The 17,482-nt window shown below is 36.5% G+C and overlaps 3 protein-coding genes across 3 annotated transcripts; all 3 read right to left on the bottom strand.

Moving 5' to 3' along the window:
- Window positions 1–6,023: 6,023 nt before the first annotated feature.
- Window positions 6,024–7,267, bottom strand: LOC101481130 (enhancer of split m3 protein-like). Its single transcript, XM_004547429.4, has 2 exons — window positions 7,198–7,267; window positions 6,024–7,082 (listed from the first exon to the last, which is right to left on the bottom strand). The coding sequence occupies exons 1-2, from the start codon at window positions 7,231–7,233 to the stop codon at window positions 6,756–6,758; spliced, it is 363 nt and encodes a 120-aa protein (XP_004547486.3). The 5' UTR covers window positions 7,234–7,267; the 3' UTR covers window positions 6,024–6,755.
- Window positions 7,268–10,103: 2,836 nt separating this feature from the next.
- LOC101480649 (transcription factor HES-5-like) lies at window positions 10,104–11,786 on the bottom strand. The gene is made up of 2 exons (XM_004547427.5): window positions 11,689–11,786; window positions 10,104–11,573 (listed from the first exon to the last, which is right to left on the bottom strand). The coding sequence occupies exons 1-2, from the start codon at window positions 11,749–11,751 to the stop codon at window positions 11,247–11,249; spliced, it is 390 nt and encodes a 129-aa protein (XP_004547484.3). The 5' UTR covers window positions 11,752–11,786; the 3' UTR covers window positions 10,104–11,246.
- Window positions 11,787–14,763: 2,977 nt separating this feature from the next.
- Window positions 14,764–16,227, bottom strand: LOC106676497 (protein hairy-like). Its single transcript, XM_014413230.3, has 2 exons — window positions 16,135–16,227; window positions 14,764–16,023 (listed from the first exon to the last, which is right to left on the bottom strand). Exons 1-2 carry the CDS (start codon window positions 16,195–16,197, stop codon window positions 15,700–15,702), a joined length of 387 nt encoding a protein of 128 aa, XP_014268716.1. The 5' UTR covers window positions 16,198–16,227; the 3' UTR covers window positions 14,764–15,699.
- Between the last annotated feature and the right edge of the window lie 1,255 nt (window positions 16,228–17,482).

Genomic DNA, 17,482 nt, shown 5'->3' with positions numbered 1-17,482 from the left:
TTGGCCTGTCCTACTTAAATTTACAATCACGATTGATAATTGACTGTAGTTTCAGCTGTGAGGGTGGGAAGCTTTCCGGGAGGGAAAAATTTCCCGAAGTGTGCCAAATCCCTCTGGAGAATTATCAAGCTGCTAGTGGAGTGATAGTCATTTACAGTCAACACTGTTCTCCAAAATTTTCCCACGCTTCCTCCTTTATTCTTGATTCTTTTTTTGTCCATGATTGGTAAATCTCTTAAAATATACAAATATTCTTGAATTGTCCCTTCTGTTAAAAATTGCATACACTTTAAAGATGTTTTGTCTTCAAATTTTGTTTTACATCACATCATTGTTCCTACTTTACATATGAAATAGGTTTTACACCTTATTATAAAATTTGTAGTTGTAGTGCAAGACAGTGATATGGTGATCCTACTTTGGGTAAAAGAGGAATAGCCAATATAACAGTTAAAAACATCAGTTTTTGAAGTCATGCTCCCATTTATCCTCTGTCCCTTCAGGGCAATGGTCTTGATCTATTGTTGCCCTGGGGGTCTGTGAGTCAGCTTCTTCTGGTTTCCCACACTCTGTCCTTTGACTGCTTTCCATGGAAGAGCAATAGAAGTGTGCCTTATTGAGTGTCACATCAGAGTGTCACGTGAATCCAGACTCCAAAAACGTTAAACTTCTTATTCACCTAAAGGTGATATAAATAGATATGCACAACATGTGTTTGAATTTTATTTGGTTTGATGACATGACTTACTATAATCAAACAGAGTAAAATTATATTAATAACACTCCTAATAATCACATAAAAGTGCTTTGTTTTGCACTAAACATGTATGTTTGGCTACAACAGCAACATTTTACAGGCATTTACAGTCAACTTAACAGTTAAGAAATAGAAGAACATTTGTCTTTGATCTTTATAAAGATGTTAGTGATGACATAAAATAATGAGTAGACATTGTTTTCAGCAGGCAGTCCGTTTATTCAACAATGATAAAAGCTCCAACAGGAAGTGATGATACATCACAACAGCAACTTGTGGATTTCGACAAGAAAAGCTGTAATCAGAAAGAGCTGTCTTTATGAAAGACAAAGTTTACAGCAGTTACAGTACTCAGTGTCTTTGACAAATTAATTTGAAATAACACAAAAATATTAATTAAAAACTCACTAAACAAAAACTGACCTTACAGGTCAATATTGATCAAGAGGTGCAAATATCACAATCACATTTTTAACCCACAATAAGGATCAAGAAAATTGTGACAGTAAGAAAACCTTTTAGAAAAAAAACCTCGTAAACATGTGGATCCTATAACAGATCAGCTTTGAATCATTATTACATTTTTGTTACAATCTGTCCTTAAAGAGGACACTTAAGTCACAAATATCATAACCAAAAGGTAATGAAAGCTACTATAACATGTACAGTAAGGATAAAGAATATTTCAGATTTCATTCATGTTACATACATGACAAGATGTTTTCTTCCTTAACACGAAAGGTACTGTTGCCGTCATTTCCCCTGGAAATGTCATCTTGCACACACACAAGAACACACAAAGTAAAGCCTTCTGAGCATACAGAAGAAGAAGTTCATTGAATTTCAAAGAATTCAGTCCTATCATGTTTGATCAATGTGGCCTTTTTAGCTCATCTATTAACTCCAGTCTGTAGGTGTCTACCACACCCCCAGAGGGCGCTGTTGACTGGACACTTGTCTGGACTGTGGAGTTCAGATGAGGGAACTCAACCTCTTGAGAGTTCTTCTCAGAGGAAAACTGCATCTTCTTGAAGCCAGTCAGTAGGTCTCTCTGCTGCTATAGCTGCATCAGGAAACAAACTCTCATTTCCAGGATGTTTGCCTTCTCACATTGCTGTTTGAGGAACTCTGGACCAAGGAGAGACTTGGACTCGTTGCAGCTATTGATTTGCTCTATGCGTAATCATCTGAGGTTTTCTGAGCTGCAGAATGAAGAACAAAGTTGTTAATAAACTTGTTAAAATTTAAAAAATGCAAGTGCCTATAATCAATATCAAAACTGGTTCAAATAAAATCCTCAGTTTACCTTGTGAGCCAGAGTCTGATGTTCCTGGGGATTGGTCATTGCTGCAGTGATTCTAGGCGCCATTCCTGGTTTTATGTCCTGCAGAGATCTCTGTGGAGATCTGTGTTCTGATCTCTGCTGGCTTCATCCCTCTTATTTATACTTCACCATCTCCATATGAATGTGTGGGTTTAAGTCTGGCTGAGATTTCCCACAGTCTGAACCAATCAGCGGGCTCTCTGACACAATAAAGCATGTGGAGCCAGCATCTTAGTCCTGTGTGCCTGGGTGATATTAAGTCCCAGAGGAGGAGACCTGGAGGGAGATGGAGAGGTACTTATTATGTGAATCAGGGAAAGTGGTGACCTTACAGTGAGCAGATCTGCTGCCTGATGCTCGGATCAATAACTTTGACTAAGCTAACACTCATGATCCCATTGCATGAGTGGGGAATGACAAACTTTTAATGTATGAGTTGGTGGCACTTTTTAACATGTCCCACAACTAAGGGTGTACTTGTAATTAAGTGAAATTTTAGCATATTTTATGTCAAATTACAAAGTAATTATATTTACCTGCAAATAGGTAGAGGACGTACACTAGAATAAGAGGGTAACGAGCCACGTTTTTACAGGAAATAAGGAATTAATTATGCTTTAAGTAAATTTAAGTAGTCTGTATGTAATTTGAAATATGTAGAAGTAATTTTAGGTGGTGCATAAGTAATTTTGTTTTAGAGGAAAGAAGTAGTAATTATATTTCAAGCCAATTTAAATAGTGCCTAAATTCTGTGTGTTTTGCAGGCAAGGTAACTCAGATTATGCTGTAAAATGTTTAGTACAGAATTAGTAATTTTAAGTGCAAAATTTCTTTCTCTAATCTTTTTGAAAAACAAACAATATTTCCTCTTCTTACCCTGTAAGTACAGAAAAATGGCACACTCCCATAAACTCCTTTTAAAACTCATGCTTGAACAGAGAAAGAAAAGATAATTAGACTTGGCTCCATCATTATAAGTTCACATAGGCTTCCAAGTGTATAGAACGTCTATCGTACACATTTATGTAATGAATATTAAAGGAAGGCCAAAGTGCTTAGACCTGGGCTGGTTTATAGTATTACTAAACATATTTTTTGCAACTGCACCATTAGTAAGCTGAGTGTTGTTCCCATTGTTTTAGTTTAAATTACTCAGTGCAATAAACTTACTGGTGTCCTTTGTGTCTTTTCACACATGCCATATATCCAGTGTGAGTAGCAAGTTGATCTAAGTTTCCCACACGGACTCTCTGTGTTGTGTTCAATGAACCACAAAGGGATTTCAGTGACAGATGCTGCCTGTGTGTTGTTGAAGAAAGACAGCATTACATCATCAGCCATCTGGAGGGAAAAGATCCCATTGGATGGCTCTGACAGCTTGAAATTTTTAAAATTAGTTTGAAAACTCTATAAGAAGCAAAGTAAAAATTTTTGCAGGTCCTACTTTCAGTTCACTACATTTTCTACTTTAAGGCATAAATATGACTGATAATTACCAGCCACCAAATGGATGGGAGGGTAGAAGGTTTCCTGTGAGCAAGCAGTTTCCTCAAGTGTGCCATTTCCCTCTGGAGAAACAGCAAACTGCTGGTGGAAAGATAACTAGATATTCTGGATTTTTCCCACACTTCCTCCTTTAACAGAAAATTGGCATGTGCCCATTTCTAAATTAGTTTGAGGATTGTTTTTCTTTGGGCCAAAGTGTGACAAGCCTCTTAAAATATGTATCTGACCCAGGACAGTATCCCTTCTGTTAAACAGCTGTATATGTGCTCTTTATACAGGAAAATATAGTATGACAAGTCTTTGTGTTTGCTTTCTAAATCTGGGTCACAACATTTAGGTGAACACTTTATTACACAGCATGAACATACAGACATTCAGCTAACAAATAAAATCTAAAAGTGTAACAATTAGACTATATTATTTGATCGTCTTTGATGGAAGTCGTTATCAAGAAAACTATTTTTGAATTCAACCAGGAAACCATCAGAGATTGTAAAGGAGGAGAGCCTTGTGAGCCTCTGTCATATAACTCAAAGGTTTGTTTTCAGTGCTGAATCTAACAATAATGTGTTTCTGCATAATTTCAAAAAGCCCACAAGGCATAATGGGTAATTTCCAGAACAAGTCTGGTTGTCATTAACCTTAACTTTATTCTGTTTATTTGCAAAACCAGTAGAAGAGAGCAGATTTAATATCAAACTATTCATAATTCACAAGAGGTAATTATTCGGAGAAGTTTCAGAACAGTCCCCTCAAGTTTTTACGTTTATGTTGACTAAAGCGTTTTGTTTTACCACAAGCTCTTCCTTGCTGTGCTGCAGAAGTAAGCTTTGCAACATTTGATTGTATGCAGTTGTAAGAATGTCACCAATGAATTCAGTTGTGTAGCTAACTGGCTAACAAGCTAGGACTGTGTTTCTAACACCATGGAGTTTGTATTTTTTTCCCCAAAGTATGCTTGTACAGGGTTTCTTAAGTAAGTCACCAATACTACAAGAATACTTTCACTAATCTTTGGCCTGGTGGTTTTTATGCTGAGGTATTTCTGTTTTAAATAACATCTTTGCGCCTGAGTCCTGTGTGGTAGGTTTCTGTCTACTCCTGAAGGCTTGAGTTGAAATGAGCTTTTCATTCTGTGAATTAGACTATACACAGCTAGAGCTAAATCCTTAATTTTCAGTGTGTCGCTGTGAAAATATCCGTTGACAAACATTATCATTGACTAGATGAGTTGCTATAGCCCCAGAAAAACTAATCTCAAAGAACTTCATCAGGACTCACAAACCGGCAGCTAACACATTTGGGGTAGTGAGGTTTATGGTGGCACTTGACTTTGTAGTGAATCATATAAAACAGCATTGATCACCATCTTTACAAATACTTTCAGACCATGTGTTACAAGATCAATATGTGTTCTTAGTGCTTATGTTCTGATTATATTGTTTTATGTATTTTAATAATAAAGGCTTGTAAAGCAAGGCCACTTTTGACTCCTAAACCAAGTGCTCAGCCAGACTGGAAAACAGGAAGTTAGTGTAGAGCTGTACAAGCATATAAATAAATACAGGAAACCAGGCAGAAAAAGAGGAACTAGTAACATATAAGGAGTTGTTTGTATCGAAACGATGTGTGACGTGTAAAGTACCAAAATAACACCTATATGAGACACATTTTTAGCTTCTAATGTTGGAGATTCTGCAACTGGCTTTGGGCTGTGCAGGGCTCTCTCTTCCGGAAGATGATTGAATAAAGAATTATAAATGTTTTGACCACTCCTGAGTCGGGTTTTCTCTGTTCTATCATGGGGATCAAAGAATCGAGTTTAATACATGTTTTCAACTCTGGTCCACCTAAAAAAAGTTCTCCAGAAGCTAATGCTTGAAATGGTTGTTTTGTTTAACAATATTAAATTATAATGTTTTAAAAGTACTGTTGACACTGCTTTTTTTAAACAGAGGAAGAGCCAAAAAACACAATTTATAAGAAACAAGTTTCACTTTGAGCCACGCTCCCATTTATAATCTGATCGTTCTGGATCTATTGTTTCACTGGGGCTCTGTAAGTGATTTTATTTTGGTTTCCCACAGTTCCCCAGTTGTTATTCGGTTCAATATGACCTAAACTAAATTAAATAACACTCTTCATCACAGAATTTTGTGCTTTATTTTCCTGTGAACATGTCTTTTTGAGAAACAATTATAATGAGTGCTGGACCTTCTAGGTATTTATAAAAAGTGGAGACTTAAAATGAAGGAAAATGAAGAATGCATATCTTTCAGCAGATAGGTCAGTTATGCCATAAAATAATATTAGAGCACAGTGTTTTCATCGTACAGTGTTTGTTTATTTAGCATGAATGAAAGCTTAAACAGAAGGTGATGATCCATCACAACAACAACTCATAGTTTCTACAAGAGACACTGTACTCATAAAGAGTAGAGGGAAAGCTGTCTTTATGAAAGACAATGGATTTGCAGTATTTAGGAAGCCACAGCAATGTTTTCCTCAAACAAAGCAAAAAATTTACAAAAATTGACCTTAAAACAGGTCAGGTAAAACCATTAAAATAAACTGCATTGTCTCTTCAAATCTGAGAATGACTTTTCTGCAAAACATTTAATTTGATCTTAAAACAGATCCCTTTTCATTAATCACTTACATTAAAGTAAACTTGATGAAAAAAAAGTTTTATCCACAAAGGATACAAATAAAAACTCTCACTGATGATAAAAAGCTATAAATAACCCAATTACACAACTCAACCCACAATGGGTTCTAGTGAGTCCAGTTCAGGTAAAGTTCATTATTACTTTCTGGTCAGAAAGAGGACATTTTAATTTTAGATTAAAAAATCAATAATGGTAAAAAGTATTACTATAACATAATCAGTACAAGAAGTACCTCTCAGATATAATAATGATTGCAGATTCAATCAGTTTTCATTCATGCAATATGCATCTTATGATGTTTTTCTTTCCTAACATGCAGGATACTGTCAATGTCATTTCCTTAGGAAACGTCATCTTGCACATACACAAGAACACACAAAGTAAAACCTTCTGTACATACAGAAGAAAAAGTCCACAGAATTTTAAACAATTCAGTCCAGTCATGTCTGACCGATATGGTCTGTTTAGCTTGTCTGGTATGGAGTCCAGTGTGAGTGGTCTACCACGGCCTCCAGAGGTCGCTGTTGTCTTTTCTCTCCAGAGAGCATTGGGTGATGCTGGTCTGGTCTTTCGAGCTCAGAATAGAGAAGTCAGCCTCTTTCAGCTTGTCATCAGAGGCAGTCTGCAGCTTGTTGGAGTGTGTTAGCAGGTTTCTCTGCTGCTGTAGCTGCGTCAGAAAGCAAACGGTCATCTCCAGGATGTCTGCCTTCTCCAGGTTGGAGTCTGGCTGCTGTTTGAGGAACTCTGGAACCAGGAGAGACTTGAGCTGCTCAATGCAGGTGTTGATTCGCTCTCTGCGTAACTTCTCCACCAGAGGCTTTCTGAGCTGCAGAAAAAAGAACAAAGTCATTAATAAACTTGTTCAGGAGTTTTGTTTTTGTTAGCAACAAAATATATTTTCTACAATTTGACAGTTTACATGAACGAAACCTTCAGTTTACCTTGTGGTTCAGAGTCAGATCCCGAGAACTGGTCATGGCTGGATCGCTATGCTGTAGACGTCTCTGTAGAGAGAATCTGATCCCTTCTGATTTCATCCCTCCTATTTATACTCCATCATCTCCATATGAATGTGTGAGTCTTGGTCTTGTTGAGGTTTCCCACAGTCTGAGCCAAACAGAGAGCTGCTTGAGACAATAAGGCATGTGAGGCAGCGACATTCTGTCATTACCACCGGGAGTATAATAGTTAGCTCCCAGGGGAGCAGGTGGAGGAGATAAAGAGAGTGCAAGAGGGCGCTTTGTGAATCTGTGAAAGGGAGCAGATCTGATATCTCAGCACACCCTTAACATCCTATCAAATACGTGCAAGTTTACTTGATCTAATTAATGAATTATAGCTCTAACTGATAGGTAGATGACATTAGCTCTTTGCTTGTTTACCAAAAAAACTGAAGAGTGAATTGTGTATTGAATGTATTGTTATATTTAATTTGTAATTTATCAAGATATTTCATTTGATACTTTATTTAAACTTTTATCAAACCTTTTTTCAATAAAAAAAATCCAATTTTTCCTGTAATAACATGGTTGAGTGCAAGAGCCTGTGATTTTCTCACTGAAATTACTCAACACGATTATCATGCTGCTGACCACATGCAGTCATCCTTTGACACGTGCCGTATATCCAGTGTGAGTAGCAAGTTGATCTCAGTTTCCCACACTGACTCCCCGCGCTGTGTTCAATTAACCACAAAGGGACTACTGTGACAGATGCTGCCCGTGTGTTGTTATACAAAGAAAGAATTACATCACCAACCATCTGGAGGGAAAAGTTCCCATTGGTTGGCTCTGACAGACAGTTTCAATTTAAAACTGCTGTTAAAAAGTTTATCAAAACTAAACTCAGAATGTTTAAACCTGTCACATTTTAAGTTTTCTAACACTATAATACATTTTGAACTTTGGTGATAATCACTCACTCACTACTGAGTATCAAAGTAATCAACATTTTAACTGTGAGAGTGGGAGGTTTCCTGAAGTGTGCCAAATCCCTCAGGAGAATTAGCCGGCTGCTGGTCGGCTGATCGTTATTCACTCTCAGCTCTGTTCTCCAGAGTTTTCCCACACTTTAGTAAAAAAAATTGACATGTGCCAGTATGTAAGTCAACATATTTTTTTATTGCAAAGGTGTGTGAAATCTTCTGAAAAATCTTGCCAGTTTATTTTTTTTAAAAAAAACTGGTTGTTCAAACCTTTTTGAGAAAAATTAAAATTCAATAATCTTACAACAAAAAACAAAAAAACAAAACAGATTTCTGATAATTAGTTTTAAATAAGAGTTGCATGTGTGCTACTTAAGCTAAACTGGTACACACGGCATATAGCATCCTCTGATGTTTGCTTTACTTTATTGTTATAGCAAAACTTTTTCACTGAATCCCCAACCTGCAAAACACAGGTTTCAGGTGGTGGATGCTTAAAAAATATAAAATAAGAAGAGAGATTAAAAAATTACTGTGACCTGTAGTTCCTGTAGACTTCCTGTTATTCAAAAAACTTTAGCTTTTTCTGAATGACTCTTTTTCAAGGTTTGTACAATGATTTTCCACATCACCTCTTTGATTCTAGTCCACAGCTGAATCGTTCTCAAACACCTTGTGTTTAAATAGTGCTTCTAGTTTAAGAAGATCATATAACAGTTTTCTGATGGAAATGGTACTGCTGTTTTTTTCAAAGGAAGCGCAGCCATCATGATGATTTAAAACATCTTTCTGCTTGTGGAGTCTCGCTCCCTTTTATCCTCTGTCCCTTCAGGGCAAAGGTCTGGATCTATTGTTCCACTGGGGCTCTGTAAATGAGTTTCTTCTGCTTTCCAACACTTAGTCCTTTCAGTGCTGTCACTTGAGAAACAATAGAAGTGTGCCTTATTGAGCACCACATAAGCTAAAATATACATCATCTTTTAAGATTTAAATGATTAACTTTGAAACAATTATTAAAACATGTGAATCTGATGATTTTACCAGAAAAGTTAAAACACTGCATATTTGATCTTTAAGTTTAAAGATTTGACTTCCAACTGAACAAATTGAAATAACATCGATGGCCCTTCTCATTACAAATGTTGGCTTTTCACTGAATGTGCATTTTTTGGATAAACAATTATAATAAGGTTCTAAAGGTTTGAAGTATTTGTCTACAACAAATGGAGACAAAGATAGAGACACATGACAGAAAATGAAGAACATACAGTGCTCAACAAATTTATTGAACCGCCTGTTATAAAACAATAAAACAGACATCTTAGAAATCTGTCAAAAACTTGTTAGAAACTAGAAATTACATTATAAATATGAGCCGGCGCACTGGGTGCCTCTGAGAAGTCAGAAGTTAATTGAGCATTACAATCAATCACTAAAACTTTTTTTTTCTGTTCTGGAATCCAAGTAAGTAATTGTAATTTAGTATCATAAGCAAAAATAATAATGTGCTTTACTTTTTTTTTTTACTTTTTTTGTAAAAAACAAAACAAAAAATGTATTGATAACAATTATATTTTAGCATTAAAAATATAATTTTAAATAATGAGTTTGAGCATACTGGTGGATTAACAATAACACAATTACCAATTCTGTTCATTTATAGCAGCTGTTCCACCAAATGTAAACCTTGGGTGCCCCAAAAAGACGTTACATGGACTTCTTCATTCTGAAAACGCTACGTCCAGATAAACAGAATCGGCTTTTTGGGATTTCATTAGCTTGATGATTGAGCATGCGTCAATGCACTTACACTGGGTGGTGTTCTAATAAATTTGTTAGTCACTGTCTGACTAGCATCAATGTAAAAAGATAACAGATCAACTGCATAAAAATTATATGCAAGCACAATGTTTTACACTGGCAGTGTTTATTTATTCAACAAGGACGAAAGCTCAAACAGGTGGTGATGATACATCACAACAACAACTTGTAGATTTCTACAAGACACACTGTACTCAGAAAGAGTAGAGGAAAAGCTGTCTTTATGAAAGACAATGAATTTACAATATTCAAAAACCCAGTACTCAGTGACATTTGATTTCTTTTTCCACTTTCACTAAACAGCAAATGACCTTAAAATACATTGTTATTAACTGCTAAATTCAATTTTTTCTCACAAAGTAAATATTACTTTGTCTTCTCAAACCTGACATTAACAAAAAGAGTAATGTTTTCAGTAAAACAATAAACATATTGATCTTAAAACAGATCAGTTTTAGTAATGACATACATTGAGATACACGTCATCTAAATGTCCGCATAGAACAATTAAGATATTAAACTGATCAATAATGATCATGAAGTACCAATATCACTGTCAAGTTTTTACTGTGATATTAAGAAAACCTTTTAGAAAGAAGCTGTAAACACTTAGATCTTATAACAAATTCAACCTTGAATTTAGATTAATGTTAAACTGATCAGAAACAGTCAAGAGGTACAAACATCACAATTACACGACTTGCCCACATTGAGTCGTATAGTTAGAAAATCTTCATGAAAGAAATACTAAACATTTGGATCTTATAACAGATCAATTTTGTGTGATTAATATCTACAATCACAATAAATCCTTAAAATGGACACTTAAAATTTCGATCCAAAAAATCGAAAACCAATAAAAGGTAACGTCAATGTCAATTGAAGAAAATCAATAATAGTAAAAAGCATTACTATAACATCATCAGTACATGAAGTACAGAAAGAAACAATTAAAATTGCTGATGCAATCAGATTCAATTCATGCAACATGCATGACATGAAATTTTCTTTCTCAACATGAAAGATATTGTTACTACACTTTCCTTAGGAAATATCATCTGACACACACACACACACACACACACACACACACACACACACACACACACACACAAGAACACACAAAGTAAAACCTTCTGTACATACAGAAGAAAAAGTCCACAGAATTTTAAACAATTCAGTCCAGTCATGTCTGACCAATATGGTCTGTTTAGCTTGTCTGGTATGGAGTCCAGTGTGAGTGGTCTACCACGGCCTCCAGAGGACGCTGTTGTGTTTTCTCTCCAGAGAGCATTGGGTGATGCTGGTCTGAACTGTGGAGCTCAGAAGACAAAGGTCAACTTCCCTCAGCTTCTCATCAGAGGCAGTCTGCAGCTTGTTGGAGTGCGTTAGCAGGTTTCTCTGCTGCTGTAGCTGCGTCAGTAAGCAAACGGTCATCTCCAGGATGTCTGCTTTCTCCAGTCTGGAGTCTGGCTGCTGTTTGAGGAACTCTGGACCCAGGAGAGACTTGAGCTGCTCAATGCAGGTGTTGATTCGCTCTCTGCGTAACTTCTCCACCAGAGGCTTTCTGAGCTGCAGAAAAAAGAACAAAGTCATAAATAACCTTGTTTGTTTGTTTTTTGTTAGAAAAAGAAAAGAAAGACTATCAACTTAATAATAATTTAAATCCAGGCAGTGTTCAATTTACCTTGTGGGTCAGAGTCAAATGATCTGTTGAAGTGGTCATTGGTGCAGCAATTGTAGGTGCCATGGTTGGATCTCTGTGTTGCAGAAGTCTCTGTAGAAAGAATCTGATCTCTGCTGGCTTCCTGGCTCCTACTTATAGTCCCACATTTCCATATCAATGTGTGGGTCTTACTCTGGTTGAGGTTTCCCACAGTCTGAACCAATCAGAGAGCTCTGTGAGACAATAAGGCATGTGGAGCAGCAACATGCTCCTGTATGCCTGGGGGATAATGGTTAGGTCTCAGGGGAACAGCTGGAGGACTGGGGGGAGACTGAGACATGCCCACAGATCTCTGTATGAAGCTGGGAAAGTGGTGACCCTGTAGAAGATCTGCTGCCAGATGCTGAGATCAATGATTCTGACTGAGCACCCAGTGCACGTGTGCGGGAATAACAAAGCTGTAATGTATGAATTTCAAGTAAGCAAAAAAAGTGATAGACTAGGTGAATTTCTCTGCATTGTCTGCTTCTGTTGATTTTAATGGAAAATTTTGTAATTTGTATTTCCTATCATAGAGCTTAAACATCTTTTTTTTTAAAATTTATTCAAAAAAATACATTTTGAAAACTCCATAAGATTTTTGAATGCTGTATCTAATTTAATTTGAATTTCTCAATATAATACATTAAAATACTCAAAACAAACTCAATCCAGATGCTCCTGTGTCTTGTGACACGTGCCTTGTAACCACTGTGAGTAGCAGGTCGATCTCAGTTTCCCACACTTACCCCCGTGCTGTGGCCATTGAGCCACAAGGGGATTTTTGTCACAGATGCTGGTTGTGTGTTGTTATAGAGACAGTGAATTACATCACAAACCATCTGGTGGGAATGGATCCCATTGGTTGGCTGGGATAATAACATTTGAAAAGATTATATCAAAATAATTTCTACTTTTTTAATCTTTGACACATTTTGATCCTCGGTTCGTATCTGTGACTGATAACTGACTGAGAGCTGGATTGAAATTTTGGGATTGTGATGGTGGGAGCCTTCCTGGGTGACACAATTTTCATGAAGTGTGTCAAATCCCTTTGGAGAATTCACAGGCTGCTGGTGGAGTGATTGCCACTGAACTCTTGTCTCATGGGTTTTCCCACACTTCTATCATTTGCCTAAATAAGCATGCCCCAATTTACAAGTTAATTTTCATCTTGAAGATTATTTACCCATAGTTCAATTTGTGAAAGTTGAAATTATTATCACTCCAACAAACTGGAAAGGGACTTAGAATGCTTTACATCAGGAATGGGGAGGCCAGATACTGCAGCATACGAAGAAGCATACAGAGGTTCAAGATCTGTAATAAGTGAATTCAACTACAGTAGGTTAACCTCAGCTAATAATGGGTAATGTTTGAGTATTTCTTCATCCTCTGGCCTTTTGCTGAGATGCTAAATCTTTTGTAAACCTTATGCTGTATATGTTAAGACTGCAGGGCAGCTCACTGGTGTGGTGGTCAGCACTGATACTTGATATTAACAAGGTCAGTGGTTTGAATCCAACATGAGACCTTTATGTACAGAATTTGTATGTAGTCCCCTCTATTAGGATGTTATGAATGGATGCCATCACTACCCCTATTAATTTAACTTTTCTGTATCCTCTAGCTTTATTTTCTCCTGTGCAGACTGAGACAACATCAGTGTTTTGCAATAAATTTCCAGCTAGCTATCTAATTAGACAGCTGTTTTCTAGAAATCCCCAGTGACTTTCATTGTTTTTTAAAGTGGTGATTTGTGAGTTTTAAATATTAGCTTGTGTTTTCTCTCAGAAAAGTGGGGTACTAATAAAATCGACTATGTTAACCGGATAACTTGCAGAACCTAAGAATTAGTGATATCCATCCAATGTAAAGCTGTATCTATAGCATGTTTCTAGAAACAGTATGTCTTGTTGAGCAAGATTCCCTTCTGTCAGGGGCATGGAGGCAAGCTGTTACATGTTCATCTGGTTTCTCTGTTTCATATTATCTTGGAAAATATATTCCTGAGAAAGAAACGACTTTGATTTGAGCGCCAACAAGACATAAACATGACAAGAGAGAGAAAGACTGTCTACAGACTTGGCAAAGGGTCAAGTGAATGAATGAGAAGAAATGCTGAAGTAAACTTCAGGCTTCTTGCAGTTCATTTTGAATAACCTTTATATGCCTACTTAAAGAGTTTGCATGGGCACTTTTAATTAAAGACCTCTAGTTTGTTCAGTTTAACTTGGATCCACAAATACTTATGAAACCATCTGTGACAGGGAGCTTCTTCATTTGGGCTTGAACTTACAATAGGCGTTATGACGAATAGATTTTTAGACCCCAAAAAATTAACAACGATTGAATGTGTGACACGTTGAGCAGTTTGCACTGTCAATAACAAAATTATTCTTTCATTCGTGTCTTTAATTTAAATCCACACAAGACACTTTCGAAGATCTCTTGTTAAAATAGAGATTAACAATAAGAAATGACAATTAAAAAAAATGGTGTTACTGTTTTATGTAAGGAATGGACAAAATCATGGCCAAAAAGACAACAACAAAACGATTAGAAATAGGGAGTCAGGCTCCCTTTTATCCCCTGTCACTTCAGGGCAAAGGTCTGGATCTATTGTTCCTCTGAGGCTCTGTGAGTGAGTTTCTTCTGGTTTCCCACAGTCCGTCCTTTCAGTGCTTTCACTACAGGAACAATAGAAGTGTGTCTTAGTCTGCATGTCATTAGATTTCATTTGTGACGGTTTCATGGAAGTGAGAGCTACAACAGAAACACTTAATTTTATCAAAGTAGCAGTGTCTAAAAAGTGTCTTTTATTTTTGTTTTAAAAACCCAAATATCCAGAAAGTTCCCCTCATTAAAAAAAGAATTGAACCTTGTTTTTCTTTTGTATGCTCTAACCTAAATAGTTTTTAGACTGCAGCATTTTTAATTGGATATGTAAATTAAACAAAGATCTGTGATAAACACCCCTTAAATTGACCTAAATTGGAAGTGAATGGAGTACATCTTTGCCATTACTTATGAAAACCACAACAAACAACATGGAAATACAGTTTTCACTTGGCAGTGTTTGTTTATTTAACAAGAGCCACATAAAACATAAATGTTTTAAACAGGAAGTGATGACACATCACAACGACAACTTGTAGATTTCTACAAGGCACACTGTGCTCAGAGAGAGTGAAGGGACACCATCTTTGTGAAAGATAAAATATTTACAGCATTTAAGAACACATTAATCAATATGAAAACTATTAATATCGACCTTCAAACAGATCACATTTACGTTCCCAAAGGAAAAAAAGAAACACCTATCACAAAAAAGCTGACAGTGTGAAACATAAAATATTAATCTTAAAACAGATTGGTTTTCAGTAATCACAAAGTGATCAGTGTTTGTCAAAAGGTACAAATAATATACTGTTTAATCCTCAGTGAAGTGGGGGTTAAAATGGTCATATCAAGCCTTTTATAATTAAAAGGATAAACAACTGGATCTTAGAACAGATCTGTTTTGATATTAAATGGGGGTCAAGTTTAATTTTACAATCAGTCCAGAAAAAGGACATTTCAATCTTAGATCACAAGGGTCAAAAACCAACAAACAAAATACTACATTTGGTTCATGCAACATGCATGACATGAGGTTTTCTTTCTTAATGTGCAAGATGTCATTTCCTCAGGAAATGTCATCTTGCACAGAAAAAAAACAGACAAAAACTATAGTACTATATATACAACTATGTTACCATAACACGTACATTAGGCATTGATAATAATCGCTGATGCAATCAGATTTCATTCATGCTACATGCATGACAAGATATTTTCTTCCTTAACACGAAAGGCTCTATTGCTGTCATTTCCTCAGGAAATGTCGTCTTGCACACACAGAAGAACACAGAAAGTTCAAATAATTCAGTCCTGTCACGTTTGACCAATATGGTCTCTTTTTTTCTTGGTATTAACTCCAGTTTGTCGTGTCTACCATGGCCTCCAGAGAGCGCTGTTGATCGGACATTTGTTTTTTTTGGTGATCATGTTCTGGACTGTGGAGCTCAGAGGAGAGAAGTCAGCCTCTTTCAGCTTCTTATCAGAGGCAGTCTGCAGCTTGTTGCAGTGCGTCAGCAGGTTTCTCTGCTGCTGTAGCTGTGTCAGGAAGCAAACGGTCATCTCCAGGATGTCTGCTTTCTCCAGTTTGGAGTCTGGCTGCTGTTTGAGGAACTCTGGACCCAGGAGAGACTTGAGCTGCTCAATGCAGGTGTTGATTCGCTCTCTGCGTAACTTCTCCACCAGAGGCTTTCTGAGCTGCAAAGAAGAATAATGCAATTAATAAATTTGTTCGGGAGTTTTGTGTTAGCAAGAAAATATAATTGATACAATTTTATAGAAAACAAATTCCATTAATTTTTGATTTACCTTGTGAGTCAGAGTCAGATGCTCCTCAGAACTGTTAATTGCTGCAGGGATTTTAGGTGCCATGCCTGGATCTCTGTGCTGTGGAGATCTCTGTAGAGAGAATCTGATCTCTACTGGTTTCATCCCTCCCATTTATACTCCAGCATCTCCATATGAATGTGTGGGTCTTAGTCTGGTTGAGGTTTCCCACAGTCTGAGCCAATCAGAGTGCTCTGCGAGACAATAAGCCATGTGGAGCCAGCAGCATGCTGCCGTTAATGCCTGGGGGATAATAGTGAGGTCTCAGGGGAACAGGTGGAAGACTGTGGGTAAACGAAGGGAGTGTAACAGATCTCTGTGTGATTATGGGAAAGTGGTGACCCTGTAGGGAAAGGAGATCTGCTGCCTGATACTGGGATCAATGGTTTTGACCGAGCACACGCTGATTATCCCATCACATGTCAGGGAAAAACATTCATGTTTTAATGTAAAAATTATGGGTAAAAATAAAATAATGGGATTAATGGTTTATTTCGCATGTGTTGTTTATAATGAGATTAATATTAAGGGAAACTGTAAACATCAATTTGATTTTAACTGATAATTTCTTTTATACTATTGTATAAAGAGTTACAAATTTTGTTTTATATATATATTTTACAAATGCAAGAATATATTTTGGTGTTGTACCAATTAATTAAATCATAATGTCTCTAGAAAATAATCATGTAGCCGACCAGATGCAGTCATGTCTTTTGACACGTGCCATATAGTGAGCATGAGTAGCAATTTAATTTCAGTTTCCCACACCCGTGTTATTGTCAATGAACCACAAAAGAACTTCTGTTGCAGATGCTGTGGGTTGTTATAGAAACATGAGGTTACATCACCAACCACCTGGAGGGAAAGAATCCCATTGGCTGCCTTGGACAGATGTTACAATTAAAATTTATAATAAAAAAAACATTCTTAAAGTAATCAAATTAGGGTACCACAATTTGGAAAGTATTATTTTCAGTTTGCAATCAGCTACACATTTTATACCTCTAATGCTAATCATGATTACTGATTACTGACCATCAACTACATCAAAATCTCACCTCTTAGGGTCCTGGGGGTGGGGGATGGTGGTGGCAGTTTCATGAAGTGTGTCCAGTGCTTCTGGTGGATAATTCACAACTGGTGGGGTGAATGTGTCCTACTCTTTTCTCCAGAGTATTCACTTAACCATAAATAAATAAATAATAATAATAATAATAATAATAATAATAATAATAATAATAATAATAAAAAATAACTCTTGTGCCCTGTTGCAGGTTGAAAATTCTCCCATAGAATCATCTTTAAAAATATTTACCTATGTAAAAAT

Source organism: Maylandia zebra, linkage group LG5, assembly GCF_041146795.1.
Source record: "Maylandia zebra isolate NMK-2024a linkage group LG5, Mzebra_GT3a, whole genome shotgun sequence".
Taxonomy (NCBI): Eukaryota; Metazoa; Chordata; class Actinopteri; order Cichliformes; family Cichlidae; genus Maylandia; species Maylandia zebra.
Note: the sequence above shows the minus strand (reverse complement) of the source record. Positions and strands in the feature narration are given on the sequence as shown.

What these genes read in the sequence shown, in the direction of transcription:
- LOC101481130 (XM_004547429.4), bottom strand. Translation starts at nt 7,233, where the DNA reads ATGACCAGTTCTCGGGATCTGACTCTGAACCACAAG. An exon ending in ATCTGACTCTGAACCACAAG is followed by an intron (nt 7,083 to 7,197) that starts GTAAACTGAAGG and finishes TTTTTTCTGCAG; the next exon opens with CTCAGAAAGCCTCTGGTGGA.
- LOC101480649 (XM_004547427.5), bottom strand. Translation starts at nt 11,751, where the DNA reads ATGGCACCTACAATTGCTGCACCAATGACCACTTCAACAGATCATTTG. An exon ending in ATTTGACTCTGACCCACAAG is followed by an intron (nt 11,574 to 11,688) that starts GTAAATTGAACA and finishes TTTTTTCTGCAG; the next exon opens with CTCAGAAAGCCTCTGGTGGA.
- LOC106676497 (XM_014413230.3), bottom strand. Translation starts at nt 16,197, where the DNA reads ATGGCACCTAAAATCCCTGCAGCAATTAACAGTTCTGAGGAGCATCTG. An exon ending in ATCTGACTCTGACTCACAAG is followed by an intron (nt 16,024 to 16,134) that starts GTAAATCAAAAA and finishes TCTTCTTTGCAG; the next exon opens with CTCAGAAAGCCTCTGGTGGA.